A 17,136-nucleotide genomic window follows, 5' to 3' on the forward strand; every position below is an offset into this window, starting at 1 on the left:
AATGTTCACAGGAGCATTATTCGTAGTAGTCATACACCGGAAACAATCTAAATGTCTATCAACTGGCAAATGGACAAAGTGTGGCATAATAGAATACTACTCAGCATAAAAATCACAGACTACTAACACATGCTGTGTCATGGATGAACCTCACAAACATTTTGTGAAGTGAAAGAATCCAGGCAAAAGAAACCACATATTGTATGATTCCATTTACATGAAATTTCTGTAAAAGACAAATATTTGGAAATGGAAAGTAGACTAATGCTTGCCTAGGGTTGGGGGTGGGAACAGAGATTAACTGTAAATGAGCAGGAGGGATCCTTATTAGGAGAGTGAAAATGTTGTAAAACTCATTTATGATTGTACCACTCAGTAATGTTACTAAAAATCATTGAATTGCACACTTAAAAGGGGTTAATTCGGCTGGATGCAGTGGCTCATACCTGTATTCCCTGCACTTTGAGAGACCCAAGGCGGGCAGATCCCTTGAACCCAGGAGTTCGAGACTAGCCTGGGCAACATAGCGAAACCCTGTGTCTACAAAAAATACAACATATTAGCCGGCCATGGTGGCGCGTGCCTGTAGTCCCAGCTACTGGAGGGGTGAGGTGGGAGGATCACCTGAGCCTTAGAGGTCGAGGCTGCAGCGAGCCGTGATCACGCCACTGCACTCCAGCCTGGGTGACAGAGTAAGACTCTGTCTCAAAAAAAAAAAGCCGAATTTTATGATACGCAAAATATATCTCAATAAAGACCCTTTAAATATTAGACTGACACTTATATAACACTGTCTTAAGTGTCTGGCATATAAGCAACTCATTTAATCCTTATAACAGCCCTATGAAGCAAGTAATATAATTTATCTTTTCATAAATGAGGAAACTGAGGCACAGATAGATTAGGTGACTTGCCAAAGAGCTCACAACCAGTAATTGGTAAAGATGGAACTCAAACCTAGTCAGTCTGGCTCTAGAGTCTGCGATCTTAACCATGGCTTCCATTTGTGGGAAGAAAAAACTGTACAAATACACATGTATATGGCAATGTGTGGAAGGAATCATAAGGTACTTTAATCAGTGATCCTCTCTGGGAAGTGGGAATAATGAGGGTGGGCAGCAAAACAAGACTTTCACTTATTACTTTATACTTCTTTGAACTCTGAAATTTTTATACATTTTTCTAATAATTCATGTACTCATTTTGTAGATAAGAAACTTCTGTTTTTAAATCAAAACATTGGTTATCTTTGATTTGTTACATTATACACTTTTAATTTCCCTGAACATTTTTACATTTTCCATGTTCTTTGGGATATGTGTGTCTTCGGGCCAAGTTCTCTAATAATTACCATGACATGTTTTCTGCTACATTTTGTCTAAGACAGTGTCAGAGTCCCAAGATGGGGCTGAGGCCAAGAAGGGCCGGGTAGGAGGCTAAGGAAAACGTCATGAAAGAAGGGCCTGTATTGCTTGCTCTGCTTGGGCAAGACTGTGATTGGGCTGGATTTAAGGCTGTCCTGAGCTGTAGTGTGCAGCTCTGAACTCCCTGGATTCCCTGGCACACTCTAAGGTGGGGCTAGCTGCTTCAGAAATTGCTTCTGTTCTGTAGGGGAATAGATTATCTGCATGCATGTGCACATGTGCGAATAAACCCATTTAATGAAAGCGGGAGTTTGGACTTGTACCTAAAGGGTAGGAGTGATTCTGCCCCCATGTGTGAGTGTGTAGCACAGGTGTTTTTGTTCTTGTTTGTTTCACTTAATATTTAAAGATACTCAAATGGGAATATGTTATGAAAGCAACTAAGTGTTGTGGAGTATCTTTCCTAACATAGGAAATATTAGTTTATAAACTTTAGGAAGCATTAGACTGTCAAGATGCTTAAAAGAAAATGGAAAGAGTTGATGTTTAGACTGCTATTAACTCTTTGTAATCATTCCCTTGGTTCGATAATGTTGTGGAGCTGAGGAGTAATAACAAGGTTGGTTGGTTTGTTTTTAATATGTAATTATTGTACACTAACACCCTACAAAGGGCATATTGTGAGAGAATAGGATATTCTTTCACGAAGGTTTTCTCTTTAAAGATTTCACATTCAATAAAGACTGATTAAAAGATATTTGGAGAGGTCGGGCGCAGTGGTTCATGCCTGTAATACCAGCACTTTGAGAGGCTGAGGTGGTCAGGAGTTTAAGACCAGCCTGATCAACATGGCAAGACCCCCGTCTCTACTAAAAATACAAAAAATTAGCTGGGCGTGGTGGCGGGCGCCTGTAATCCCAGCTACTTGGGAGGCTGAGGCAGGAGACTCGCTTGAACCTGGGAGGCGGAGGTTGCAGTGAGCCGAGATTTTGCCACTGCACTCCAGCCTGGACAACAGATTGAGACTCTGCCTTAATAATTTTTTTTTTAAAGGATATTTAGAGAAGAGAATCTTTTTGTTTCTTCCTTCCATTCTCTGGCTATGGACCAGTGTCACACAATCCCCTTTGCTATTAAGATGCACCAAAATCCAATAAAAGAAGCATAGGCTTCAGAGTCAGATTTCAGTTAAAATTCCAGATCTGCCACTCAATGGCTACGTGACTTTGGGCAAGTTATTTAACCTAACCCTCAACTTTTTTGTTTTTAGGGAAAATGAGGATAGCACTACCTCCCCACACAAGGTAGTCTACTGAAGCAATTAGTAAAAGCTCAATACACATTAGTTATCTTATTTCCCCACTATAGGAGAAGAAACCGAAGAGGGGGCTGGGCGCGGTGGCTCACACACGTAATCTCAGCACTTTGGGAGGCCGAGGCGGGCGGATCACCTGAGGTCAGGAGTTCAAGATCAGCCTGGCCAACATGGCGAAACCCCGTCACTACTAAAAATACAAAAATTAGCTGGGCGTGGTGGCGGGAGCCTGTAATCCCAGCTACTCAGGAGGCTGAGGCAGGGATAATTGCTTGAACCTGGGAGGTGGAGGTTGCAGTGAGCCAAGATCGCACCACTGCACTCCAGCCTGGGTGATGGAGAGAGACTCTGTCACACACTCTCTCTCACACACACACACACACACTCTCTCACACACACACACACACACACTCTCTCACACACACACACACACACACAGGGGAAAAAGGGTCTTTTCAAATGGCCTACCTTCTCTTATATGCCCCTTTCTTTTTGTTGTTGTTGTTGTTGTTTTTAGACTGTGTTTTGCTCTTGTTGCCCAGGCTAGAGTGCAATGGCACGATCTCAGCTCACTGCAACCTCCACCTCCCGGGTTCAAGTGATTCTCCTGCCTCAGCCTCTCAAGTAACTGGGACTACAGGCACACACTATCACACCCCACTTATTTTGTATTTTTAGTAGAGACGGAGTTTCTCCATGTTGGTCAGGCTGGTCTCAAACTCCTGACCTCAGGTGATCCGCCTGCCTTGGCCTCCCAAAGTGCTGGGATTACAGGCCCTTATCTGCCACTTTCCTGCTGAGGAAGTGCATGGCCTTTCTGGACAGGAAAATGTGTGCAGAATCTCTTACGCTGTACCCTAGGTTGTCCTGTGTACATAATGTTGCCCTGTGTACATACTTTACCTTTCTAGTCATGATTCTGAGTATATATGTACCCTCCTATATACGCTGTATATAGCCATTGGTGAATTGTCTATATCCAGGCAAGTGCTATGTCAGTTTGATTTGCTTTGTGGATGTTGCTAATAGGTTTGTGTTTTCCCAGAAAAAGAAGTGGTGAGAAACTTCGACTGGAAGAAACAAGAGCCTTACCAACTCACCACTTCACTTTTTTTTAATGAAAATTTTGAGGATATGGTAATGAGAACACCATCAGATGAAGCATGACAATCCCAAAGAACTGATGTGCACTTGATAAATGCTTGTGGTTAGAACAGGTGACCCATTTTCCCCAGTTTCCATAAGCCATGTCCTCCCTGGTGAAAGAGCCAGGTAGGTCAATGTCAAATAAGTACTTACTGTTCATGTGTTAGATGTTTACAGGAGGAATATTTAAAATTTTTTAAGTGTTTGGAATGCTACTAAACTTTTAGGTATTGGAGAGGGGTAGGAATATAAGCAAGCTGCTATGACCAACACATAACTAAAGTGCATGTCCCAAGAATAAGAGGTTAGGCCTGATGATCATGTACTTTTACTTCCTCAAGGTAAGGTCAGCATAATCTAAGAGCAAAAAGCTAAATATAAGCCCTTGGGGTCAGCCACACTTGAAAAGGAGGAGGAAATTCAAACAACAAAGTAAACTAGAAAGAGCAGTAAAAGGGAAGAAAATCAGGATGTTACACAGTCAAAACAAAAAAAAGAAAAATATTTTTAGTGGTACCAAATGCAACAAAGACTTCAAGAAAGAGAAGCAGCAAAAAGCGATTTGACCAGGAGGAAGTTAGCAGTGGTTTCTGAGGTTAAGTGGTTTCTGACTGGGCAGGTGGTTTCTATTATATAAATGGTGGCTTACATAGAATGAGATGTTGAGATCATCTTATTTCACACAGAACATTAAAGGGCCATTATAATTAGACTCACTCATTCATTCATTTACTCCATTAGCATTTACTGTGCTCTTACAAGTGCCTGATGCTACTAAGCTCCATGGGGTCAGGGTACCTAATAGAAAAACCATAATTAAATCATAGTGGCTTCTCTCTCACAAGCAATCTGGGTGAAGTTTTAAAGCAATGACTTAAAAATGAAAGTCTTATTTCCCTATAGCTGTTTCAGTTTATATATTCATTTCTGACACATTAGCCTTTTTTTTCCTTTTTAAATTAGTAAAGTTTGGTTTGCCACATCATAAAGTGTCAACCTAGAAAAGTAGCAAACTTAAAAAAAAAATCAAATCTCAAAGTATCTTATATATACTGTGAGGAAAAGCAGAAACGGCATTAATATCTTAGGTTATTTTTTTTTCTGCAAACACAAAAACCCTCACAGAATAGTTCAAAGGAACCAAAGTTTACTGTTTCACAAGAAAATGCATATATGCTTTGTGTCTCTTTTTATTTATTATATATTTTTTTGAGACGGAGTCTTGCTCTGTCGCCAGGCTGGAGTGCCCATCTAGTGATCCCTCCCATCTAGTGATTCCCCTTTCTAACCAGCTACTCTAATTAGCAAACTATTAAAGACACGCCATCTCTGCTCACTGCAAACTCCGCCTCCCAGGTTCACGCCATCCTCCTGCCTCAGCCTCCCGAGTAGCTGGGACTACAGGCACCCGCCACCATGTCTGGCTAATTTTTTGTACTTTTAGTAGAGACGGCGTTTCACTGTATTAACCAGGATGGTCTCAATCTCCTGACCTCGTGATCCACCCACCTTGGCCTCCCAAAGTGCTGGGATTACAGGCGTGAGCCACCGCACCCGGCCCTGTATCTCATATTTTAACAGGTTTGCTTGGGTGCATCACCAACTTGGATTCTGACAGGAGGCTGAAAACATCAAGTCCCAGAGATTCTTTTGTGAGCTCTGAGGAAAACCAGAAATGGTATTTATACCTTGTATTAGGTATTTATTTCCACAAAAGTTTGATGCTTACAACATAAACCCAACAACCCACCTGGAATAGGCCATTGAAATCTACCAAGCTTTTCACACTTTCAGAAGATATACCTAGAGATCTCTGCTTCTCAAAATGTCACCTTGCAGTGAGGAACCTGGTGCCTGGAAATAAGGCAACCCACATCAATTTTGGGACATCAAAAATGAATTATTTTAAACATGGATATAAAATGAAGTAAAATGTAAAATTCTCCAGATTTCTATAAAATAAAACTCAAATGCTCAAAACCCCCAGCCTGTGCCACTAAGGGAAACTCACTCCCTCTGCCATTAGGATTGTCACCATGGAAACGAGCAGACCTACCGCCTCCTGTGGAAACTGGATCTCTCTCTCCCATCTAGTGATCCCTCTTTCTAACCGGCTAGTCTAATTAGCAAACTATTAAAGACACGTGAACTTTCCTTTGTACCTGTTATCATCAGGTGAAATGTTTCCTCATTACTTTCAGAATTAAGTATACAATTCAGCACGCATATGCACATATCAGCTATAAGTGAGTTTTCTAACTGGCTATCCAAAATAAAACCATCTTAAAAATAAACCAATCCACCTGAAGAGTGATGTGTGGTGTTTTCCCTCTTTCTACATTCTATATTTTAATTTTCTATAATTTTTCATTTTTAATAATGAGGGAAAACTTTTTTTTTTTTTTTTTTTTTTTTTTGAGATGGAGGTTCACTCTTGTCGCCCAGGCTGGAGTGCAGCGGCACGATCTCGGCTCACTGCAACCTCTGCCTCCCAGATTCAAGTGACTCTACTGCCTCAGTCTCCCAAGTAGCTGGGATTACAGGTGCTCACCACCACACCCAGCTAATTTTTGCATTTTTAGTAGAGATGGTGCTTTACCATGTTGGCCAGGCTGGACTAGAACTCCTGACCTCAGGTGATCCACCCACCTCAGCCTCTCCAAATGCTAGGATTACAGATGTGAGCCACCATGCCAGCTGAGGGAAAACTTTTTAAAAAAAATTCTAACTATAACTTTAAAACGTTCTTCAAAACCACTGCAGTGAAAAATATGTATTTGAAAATTGCTGATAATCCTTTAAATATTTGCTTCTTTAATCTCAGTAGCCAAAAATCTGATTTGCTATACTTGAGTCACTATTTTTCAACTTAATTTTCTTATCACCTTACCTTACGTCAAAGGCCACACGTCAAATGTTCTAATGGAGAATATCCTTTTTCTGCAATAACTCCAAGCATTTTAAAACCCATACTCAAAATTAATGATTATTTAACTAGTAGTTTTTGCCCAGTTTTTTTTTCTAACTGTAACTAACTCCCCCTTACCATCAATTCAAGGACTGTGGCAATCAAACTAGATAGGTTCTACTAATGGATGTATAAAAAGACTCAAAACCAAAGAAATAATTCCCTGACTTCAACTCAAATTTTGGTAATTATTATTTTCCTTATTTCCTTATTATCCTGAAGATACAGGTTACATTCCTCCCTATACAACTTTTTAATGCAAACTATACAATCAAAAAAGTCTGATCTCTAGGAGAACACTAATCATATGGTATTTTATAACATGGAATATAATTTTTTCACAGGGAACAGTTAATATTTGCACTTTAAGATTTTTTGTTTACATTAAGTTCTGGGATACATGTGCAGAATGTGCAGGTTTGTTACATAGGTATACATGTGCCATGGTGGTTTGCTGTACCTATGGGAACAGATTTTTTAAACAAGAACATTAATTTTTTTAATACAGAGTTAAGGCCTCAGGCTTATATTTCACATCTAAAAACAGTACTCTGAGTAGAAATGTAGGGCTTAGCGTTCTCAGTGGAAAACAACAACCATCCCAGCAGATTTTCTACAAGTTAATTTAAACACGATCTTTTTAGAGGAAAACAGTATTTATTGTATAAAAGCGATATTAATCAAAGGCACAAACGAAAACTAAGACTTAAAGTTGACCATAATATTAACAAGTCATATCAACCTGGTACCAGCTAAATTTAATGAAGATAAGTTCCACTGAAATCCTAAGGAAAATACAATAATTCCGACACCATTTAATAATTAGAAACTTTCAAACAAGAGGGAACCTATGAACATCATAAAAAATGCCTCAATTTGGAGGCAAAGAAATGTAAGTTGTGTGCTGAAACCTGATGTATCACAGAACATCAGTAGTCCCTTACTGTTATCACCATCTGGCACCTTGATGAGGGATGCCATCTATTGACTGACTGAAATTAAATCACACAATGTGACTCTCTGCCTGTCATCAGAACAGAGAGTAATAAAACATTTTAACTTCTTGGTGCGAATTATACAATCAAACCAGATAACCTTGACTGGGAAGGAGCCAGTTCAGAGAGGTCAATTTTCTATCACACTACATCAATAGCAAAGTCAGAGGAATCAATTTTCCATCTTGTAACACTACATCAAAATAGCAAATTCACAGTGCCTTCCAAAGGCCCCCCACTAAGAAAAATAACAGTCAAGAGGAACACAGGATTACTTCATTTACAATTTACTAGCTCTTCCAGTGTTTCAAAGGGATACAGGGTTTCAACGATCTAACACGAATGGGACAGAAGGTGGACTTAGAACATAGCAAACACACATCTTGATTGAATCAGCCTATTGCGAGCACAAATCTTGATTGAATCAGCCTATTGGTGTAGTTTTCGGTCTACATACATCTTGATTGAATCAACCTACTGGTGTAGTTTTTTGATCTATCAGTAAGTAGTGTCGTCAGTTCTCCAACCAGGCAATTTCTAATTCACGGGGGGAACCTAAATGTCCTAAAATTAAACAAAAACAGTTAATGTACTTGTTACCCAAATTTCAACATCCGTATTTGCTTACATACATTCTAATCTATTCCTGCTAATGAAGGCCTTCCTATGTGCTCCTAGTCAGTGGCTCAAGTAAAATGCAAAGTGTGCCCTAGGGATCAATTCAGTCAACAACAGTTCTCATAGTATTTTACCACTCAAATACTAATGCCATTGAAACACACGTCTTCCCAAAATCTGGTTCCTTACTAGACCAGATGAGTTTATGGCTTGAACGATAGCCCACCAAAAACATCTTTTTACCAAGAAAGCCACACTCTCAACGACTGATGGACTGTGGTAAATGAAAACTATGAAAAGGACTAGGGAAAATGTCAATATTGGTGATGAGCAGAGTGCACCTGCCAGGGAACCTCACAAGTAAGGTCATTATTGGGATTCTTTGCTTCTCTTCTCTCTAGGCTGAAACATGTTAGAAAAGGGACCACTTATGATCTCTAGGCTGCCATGTGTATGTAAATATATAAACCCACACGGGGACTCTTCTGTTGCATAAAAACAGAGAGCATGCATAGAGAAGCTGTAGCTAAGTCATTACTTTCTGACCATGCCCTGTGTATAGAGACCTAACCTGCCTACACAGGGCTTACATAGCACCAGCTAGGTTTAAATATACTACTAGACAAGACGTTCTTGGCAAACTTAGTCCATGCATCATATACACAGGCTAGAATAAATATCAACACTGACAGAGCTGAGGACCAAAATGAACCCACCTTAAAGGTAGAGAGGAATAGGCCCGCAGATACATTGGGTTATACTATCTCATACTGGTTATTTGTTATGGCACGAGAGAGGCAGTAGGCGAGAAAGATTCCAATCAGCTAGAAATAAAATAGGAACAAAATTAAATACATACACAAAACAGCTTGAAGACCTCAAACTATATTCCCCTCTCACCTGTAATTCGCCTATAAATTTTCTTCCTTGAGTTTTTCTAGAGTTATGTTTAATACTCTGCAGCATCTAGATCACATTCAAAGAATGTAAGTGAAGTTTTATTGCCACTATGACCCAGAATTTCACAACTCTTACCAAAGGAAAATCCAGCAAACTGTCACTCAAGGAAGATTCAGTCACAAGTTTTGGAGAAACTTTTCTTACTCTCATTTCCCAGAAAAAAACAAAGACATGGTTTTCAGTAAGTATCTTAACAAGTGAAATCTCCATCAACGAGGGCAGAGATTTTCCTGGAAAGATCCAGAGCAGTGCTACAGTAATGAAAACGTTCTAGAATCCCTGTACTGTCTGATATAGTAGGCAGCAGCCACATGGTTACTAAGTATTTCAAATCTCCAGCAAACTGAGGTTTTAATTTTATTTAATAATTTATAACAACTCAAAGGTGGCTAGTGGCTACTGCATTAGCATAGATTTAGATATAGCTTTGCTTGCTACTTTAAAAATATATCAAGACTAAACTTGAATTAGTCTTATTTCTAGTGTTTAATCTAAAAAAGAAAATCGTTCAGAGCCATAAAACAAACTTCATGCTACAGTGAGAAACACAACTTGAGAAACATAATTTGATCTACAACGTGGAATCAACCCAAAACAACTGGTGCATAATGAATATGGGGGTAGCATCATCTAAATTTTAATAGGTTGGAACTTGTATGCAACTCATCAGGCAGTTGCAGCCCAGGAAAGATCCTGATAACGTTTTAGAATCTTGACTGACCGCAGAGAGAACCAAGGTTCCTATCTAATGTTTTGTTTCATGAACTATGATACTGGAAAGTTGCCATAACTAAGAGGGCACTGAGTCTTTCCACAGTTGACTGCTTTCAAAAGATATGTACTGCTGCCAGTTAATTCTAAATCTTACATTTTTTCTTCTTCTTTTTTTTTTTTTTATTATACTTTAAGTTCTGGGTTACATGTGCAGAACGTGCAGGTTTGTTACATAGGTATACACGTGCCATGGTGGTTTGCTGTACCTATTAGCCCGTCATCTACATCAGGTATTTCTCCTAAATAAAGTATTTTTATACTGTGACCAGTAACTGAGAGTTTTGTGAAAATGCAACTTCCCTAAAAATGTCCTCACTATCCAGGCCCCTGAAGCAAAAACTTTAAGCCATAAAAGTGAAAATATTGCTGAATGCAGTAGCTCACACCTGTAATCCCAGCACTTTGGGAGGCCGAGGTGGGCGGATCACTTGAGGTCAGGTGTTCGAGATCAGCCTGGCCAACATGGTGAAACCCCATCTCTACTAAAAATACAAAAAAATTAGCCAGGCGTGGTGGCACACACCTGTAATTCTAGCTACTCGGGAGGCTGAGGTGGGAGGATTGCTTGAACCCAAGAAGTAGAGGTTGCAGGGAGCTGAGATGGCACCACTGCATTCCAGACTGGGCAACAGAGCAAGACGCCAACTCAAAAAAAAAAAAGTGAAAAAATTTCTAGCTTACACCTACAAGAGGGATGAAATATTTCCTAAGTAACTACAAAGACTTACTTGGAAGCAAGCAACTCCAAAGGAAATTCCTGCAACGACTCCCATTTCTGACTCTATAATGGTCATCACCTTTATAAAACAACCCTAATGGGAGGAAAAAAACAAAGATTAAATACAGTACAAGCAGCCTGTGCTTTTCTTTATGGTAATAAATACTTCGATCATATACCTCTGCAGGAAGATATATTTAGGGTAATAAATACTTCAATCATATACCTCTGCAGAAAGATGTATGTATCAGAGCCTTTGATTTTCATTTTATTGAAATCTACTCTCTTCCGTATGTTCTCAACAGAACAAATAATTATTCCCAACTATTTCCACCTTTTGGATTATATATTTAAAAGTGTTACTTCACTTGAACCCAGGAGTTCAAGGCTCCAGTGAACTATGATCACACCACTGCACTTCAGACTGGGTGACAGAGAGAAACACTGTCTTTAGAAAAAGTACTAAACAATAAATAAACAAAAAAGTGTTACTTGCTAGCTATCTGAACTCAAGTCTTACCTGCCTTATTTCAGCTTATATTTAAAAATTAAAAACTGGCCAGGCGCAGTGGTTCACGCCTGTAATCTCAGCACTTTGGGAGGCCAAGTCGGGCAGATCACGAGGTCAGGAGATCGAGACCACCCTGGCTAACACGGTGAAACCCCGTCTCTACTAAAAAATACAAAAAAGTAGCCAGGCGTGGTGGTGGGCGCCTGTAGTCCCAGCTACTCAGGAGGCTGAGGCAGGAGAACGGGATGAACCCTGGAGGCAGAGCTTGCAGTGAGCCAAGATCGCGCCACTGCACTCCAGCCTGGGCGACAGAGCGAGACTCCGTCTCAAAAAAAAAAAAATTAAAAACTGGGTCAATTTTGCATTCAGTTAAGTCCTCAAATATTGTCAAATAGAAAGTTTTAAAAGGCACCTTACTTCATTGTTTACTTTGTCTGCATCTCTCTGTGGAGTACAATCTTCACGTTTACAGCAACTCTTAGGAAATCCTTTTTCTGAGTAATAATTAGTATTTGTCCAATCTCTATAATCGGTGACACCACAACAATGTAACTGAAAAACCCAACAAAAGCATTTACAGTTCGTATTACAACTTTGTAGTCAAACATTTAACCTAATATTGCAATTTGTGCTCAAAACACTTACTAATCTCAATGATCTCTCTCCTGAATTGATTCAAGAGATGAGCACTGGGTCCTTGATTAGCACCATGCATGACAGTTTTGTATTGGCTTTACTTTCCTGCTATAGTTGGTACTAACAGTACCCGGACTATGATGTAAGCAGGGACAGAAGAGAACAGGTGCACATGTGAGGAAAATGAAACACGTCACACTTCTTTCCCCTACAAGTGGATAGCATCTAGTAGCCAGATTCTACTCTTTTCTCTGAGGCAGCAGGGAATGTGTTCCCCTCTAGGTGGTGGTGACCACTTACCGTACTTTGGATCTTGTCTACTGCATGGCTTCTATAATCTCCTGTAGAGTTATACTGCTTCAAAGCCTTCTCATAATTATTCTTAAAGCTGTTCTTAATCTATAGCAAAGAAACACAATGTCAGTAAGAAAATCCTCTAGAAAGTTCTTTTGGTTTCAGGTCAAGTAAGTTCTTGAATCTGACCAATGGTCATATCTTTGACAGCAGCAACATGTATGGTAATTAACTTCCATGGTACAATCCTGTCCTCTAAGGGATATAGGTTAGCTGAGGGGACTACTAAGCAAAACATTAAAATATATGATGAGAACCACTACAAGTTCAAAGTGCTGTGGGAATATGTATTTATCTGAGTGGCCATGCAGTACTGCTGTATTCTGCACCCTGCTAATCTTTTTCCACTTTAAACTGAGTACAAATTCGATGCCTATGGAATTTGTAAGCTACAAAACCTTACTTTGGGAGACTGTGCTACCACTTTATAAGAACTCTCATTGATGAGCCTTTGCTACTCACCGAATGATATTTGAACTACCCCAAGTTTACCTGATTTCTAATTCAATATTAAACTTTTTTTCTTTTTTTTGAGATGGAGTCTCACTCTGTCGCCCAGGCTGGTGTGCAGTGGCGCGATCTCAGCTCACTGCAAGCTCCACCTCCTGGGTTCACGCCATTCTCCTGCCTCAGCCTCCCGAGTAGCTGGGACTACAGGCACCCACTACCATGCCCGGCTAATTTTTTTTTTTTTTTTGTATTTTTAGTAGAGACAGGGTTTCACCATGTTAGCCAGCATGGTCTCAATCTCCTGACCTCGTGATCCGCCCGCCTTGGCCTCCCAAAGTGGTGGGATTACAGGCGTGAGCCACCACGCCTGGCCCAATATTAAACTTTTGATGATTTGCATTAAGTATATCTAATCTTTTCAAAATGCAAGGCATAAGAAGGTTATCAATTTTGTGCTTTGAATATTTTCCTATCAGTAAAGTTATAAATTGTACTATCTCTGTTTTAATAGGTACTTACACACAGAAAAATGACAGGAAATACAAGTCATTTTCTTCTGGTGACTATCAGTCTTTACAATTTTCTAAATTTTCTTTTAAATTAGAAGTGAACCAGAATGTTTACAAGAAGGCCATTACTGTCAGCTACAGGTTTAAATACAGAGGTCTGACTCTTCTACTTAAATAAATCCATTTTTATCTTTTAGAGGATAAATTTAACATGCTAAGCTTCCCTAATTCAGGCTTACCTCATGTCTGAAAACAAATCCTACGATGGCAGCGACCAGTTCGACCAAAAAAATGAGAGTCAGAAACATTGCATACTGCAGGATAAGAAAGAAAGTCCAAGTCAGCATAAATAAGATATAGCACAGCTGCAAAGGGAGTCAAAGAAAAAAATAATGGTCGTCTTCTCAATTGGTTCATCATGTTTTCATTGAAAAGGGCAGGGAAAATAACAACATGTCTATTTTGAAAGTGGAAACTGGCAGCTGAACTGTTACTTGACAAGTTTTCATAAGGAACAGGAAAAACTGTAAAGGGCCATGGCCAGTTCCAAGAAAGGAATCCTATAACATACAAAACTTTTCTAAAACCAAGAATCAATTCTAATGAAAACAAGGACTCACCAGTTTTAGCATCCACGCAGAAGCTCGGCAGGTAGCAAAACAACCAAAGGTGCCCAAAAGAATAATGACGGTACCAGTACCAATGAGCACGAAGGGGACATTGGTGGCCTTCTCATTTAAAAGAGAAAAGTAATTCTCCAGGCTCACCTTGCCCCAAATGCCAACTGCAAGAAGGATAACGCCAGTGATCTATGTGGGAATTCAGAGAATACAAACAGTTACACACTGTGTATAGCAGCATCTTCAAAACACAAAGCATGAGGTATTTAAAGCACAATAGGTGTGATATTCTGGGATATGGCAGATAAGGGGGAAGGGTAGAAGGGATGAGGAGCAGAGCTGCACACAAGAGTAGGCCGTGGACAAGGCATCTTATCAAAATTCTTAAAATTCATCTTTTTGTGTGTAAACACTAGCCCATGGCATATTTTACCCTAGGGATCAAAACTTCCTTAATTGTCTTACTCCAACCTTAGGAAGAAAACCTTGAAGGTGAAAAAAAAAAAAGTGATTTTATGAATTCCAGAAACTTCCCCCATCCTCTCCAGTTAGGGATGAGCACAGGGTACAAAGGAATGGTACACAAAAGCAAGCCCAAGGATAGACTGGCGGGAGTGGAGGCATACCCATACTTACCTGCGAAACACTCCTCTCTTATGAAGCAGTGAAAAGAAAGACACTATTATGCAAGTGAGCCCTCAATGGGGCCGGGCAAGCCTTGCTTGCCTCTGCAAATGTCCAGGGTCACCGTCTGCTTGCTCTGGGGGCTTAACGCCCACCTCGCCTCCCGTATCGAACTCGAACGCTGGTACGTCTGGGTCCCAGCTCAGCCTGTCGGCTACCTTCGTCCCGCACTCCGACCCCAGCGCCGGCGAGATGCCTGAGCTCTTTGCTCGAGGCCCAGTCACTGGTCGCCGGCGTCAGGGTCCCAGGCGCGATGGCCGCCCAAACCCCACCCCATCCCCGACCTGGGCTCCCGCCGCTCAGGGTCACACCCCCCCACACCTAAAAGCCCAGGATCCCCTGCCAGCCCCAGGCGCCTTCGTCTCTCACCCAGAAAATAAAAGTGTAGATTAGTAGGACGCTCTTGAAACAAGTAATGACTGGTTTAGTCTGCAGTCTCCGAGATGGGGACGCCATGACTAGCCCGAGACCCTGCACCACCGCACCGGGCGATCGGAACACAGAGAGCGAGACGCGGAGTCCCCGAGTCTCCCCGGAAACTGCCGAAAACTTACGAGCGTCCACAACTGAGAAGGGCCGGAAACACTGTACAATTTTCTAGAGGGTAAAGTACGGGAGGCTGTCCGGAAAGTGGCAACAATTTCCAAGCGCCCCCTGCCGAAGGTTACCGAGAACTATATACAAAGGTTCTAGTGTCGGAAATTTCGTAGGTCTTCTAGTGGAGCTTTCTTCATTTTTTTTTCTATCCTAAGGAATCTTTCCCGTCCCCCCCCACCCCTCCCCTCTCCTTATAACTTCACCATATTGTTTATATCACCAGCAGAGCCCGCAGCGCTCTGAGATTGGGCCTCCCTGGCCCCTGGTGCCCTAGAGAGAAGAAAAAGAATGAAGAGGTTAAAAGTGACCTAGGAAAATACATGGGAAAATACCCACAAGAAATATATTTGCAAAAAGAAAGCGGGTTGCAAAGCAATACATACAGTCACGTGTGCTTAGACAAAAACTGAAAGGAACAGTGAAATTTACCTCTGGTGGAATTAGGCTGATTTTTTTCTCACTTGTGTGCTTTTCGGTTTGTGAACATTGTTTTATGGGGTAGGAAGGGGAAATATGAATGAATTGAGGAAAATAATAACCACTTGTTGAAAGAATTTCTAAGCTAGGTATTAAAGATAATAATGACTTTTAGAATTTCCCTGTAGGACTTTGCAAAACCCCAGTATTCCTCTCTTCTTTTATCCCCTAAGTAATTGGAAAGTTGAAGGAAAGTATTTTTACATAATAGTGAAATGTAAGTTCAGCTATTCGCTGCAAACTTTTAAAAAGAGAGTGCTATGGAAATTTCATCCCTGGTGAGTGTGACCTCCTCTTAAATGTTAAAACAGAAAGGCACTGTATATTCCAGCCACCTGTTTTTTCCCATCAAAACCCAGCTGATTACAGAGAGGTTAAAACCTAATGTTATGTATTGTGAACATATCGGTTTATGTTGTTACAGCACAGGAGGTGTGTTAAGGTCTGATTTCTCAACAAAAACGTCAGCTCTTTGAGGGCAAAGACAGTGTTAAGTGAGTATGTGTTATCTCTAGAGGAATGGGGTTAGAAGGCTATATCAGTTCCCTATGCAATCCAACCCTTCATCATTGACACAAGCTTAATATCACAAGTGGCTATTTACTTTATTGCCATTGCAAAAAGACCTGTATTTGTGGAGGAGAGATGAATACTCAGACTTTTCTGCTTGAAACGTTGCTCTAAACGTACATCTCAGGACCAGAACACAGGAAAGTTCCATTGACTTGGTCACACAGAGCTTCCCTGTGCTTCGAATATTGACCTAGGACCAGATCCTATAACATCTTGCCAGACGTCTGAGGTGCAAGGCAGCAACTATTGGAAAATTAATTATTGCACTGCCAGGCTTTATACTAAAATTTTTTACTAAAATTTGAAAGGCCTAATACACAAATACATGGAGAATGGATAAATGTACATCTACATACACCTTCAAACACTTTGAGGTAAAGTCGTTAGGAAATAGCAGATATTCAACATGGTGGAGGGAGGTGTCTAAGTACATGCAAAGATTTCTCCCTAGGCGAAATGACCCCAACTGAGGGGTTCTTATACTAAAAACAAGGATCAAGGGAAGTCTTGATAACTTCTTGTCATCTTAAAGAGAAGTTTCTCTGAAATTTAGATTTGTACTATGTACTGGAAGGGATTTACAGTGTGAGCCCAAGAGCAAAGAAATATATCTGTAGCTGAAGAAAAAACAAAATAGCAAAGCAAAAGCCACATCTTATTTCCAAGAATGTGTTGACTTTCCTCCTCTCCCTTCCTCTACCACTCACAACGCTGCTTTGTTTGAATAACACTCGGTGCCAAACTAAACCAAATGCTGACCTGGAAATTCATATTCCTATGGCCACAACACCTTGCACCATTGCCTCCTACTCTGCTACACCCACTTCCATCTCCCCACGCCCACCATGGCACCAAACCCAGAAATTC

General features: G+C 40.6%; 1 protein-coding gene across 1 annotated transcript; it reads right to left on the bottom strand.

Moving 5' to 3' along the window:
* Positions 1 to 7,430: 7,430 nt before the first annotated feature.
* Positions 7,431 to 15,213, bottom strand: TSPAN6 (tetraspanin 6). The gene is made up of 8 exons (XM_015127798.3): positions 14,992 to 15,213; positions 13,939 to 14,127; positions 13,558 to 13,632; positions 12,306 to 12,404; positions 11,787 to 11,921; positions 10,869 to 10,952; positions 9,123 to 9,230; positions 7,431 to 8,352 (listed from the first exon to the last, which is right to left on the bottom strand). Exons 1-7 carry the CDS (start codon positions 15,076 to 15,078, stop codon positions 9,162 to 9,164), a joined length of 738 nt encoding a protein of 245 aa, XP_014983284.3. The 5' UTR covers positions 15,079 to 15,213; the 3' UTR covers positions 7,431 to 8,352; positions 9,123 to 9,161.
* Between the last annotated feature and the right edge of the window lie 1,923 nt (positions 15,214 to 17,136).

The sequence above is a fragment of the Macaca mulatta genome, chromosome X (assembly GCF_049350105.2).
Source record: "Macaca mulatta isolate MMU2019108-1 chromosome X, T2T-MMU8v2.0, whole genome shotgun sequence".
NCBI lineage: Eukaryota > Metazoa > Chordata > Mammalia > Primates > Cercopithecidae > Macaca > Macaca mulatta.

Bases quoted from the DNA above. Each gene is read 5' to 3' on its own strand.
- TSPAN6 (XM_015127798.3), bottom strand. From the start codon at position 15,078: ATGGCGTCCCCATCTCGGAGACTGCAGACTAAACCAGTCATTACTTGT. The intron at 12,405-13,557 runs GTAAGCCTGAAT...TCTTTGCTATAG, and splicing joins GATTTGTTTTCAGACATGAG to ATTAAGAACAGCTTTAAGAA. The intron at 9,231-10,868 runs GTAAGTCTTTGT...TTTTATTTCTAG, and splicing joins TTGGAGTTGCTTGCTTCCAA to CTGATTGGAATCTTTCTCGC.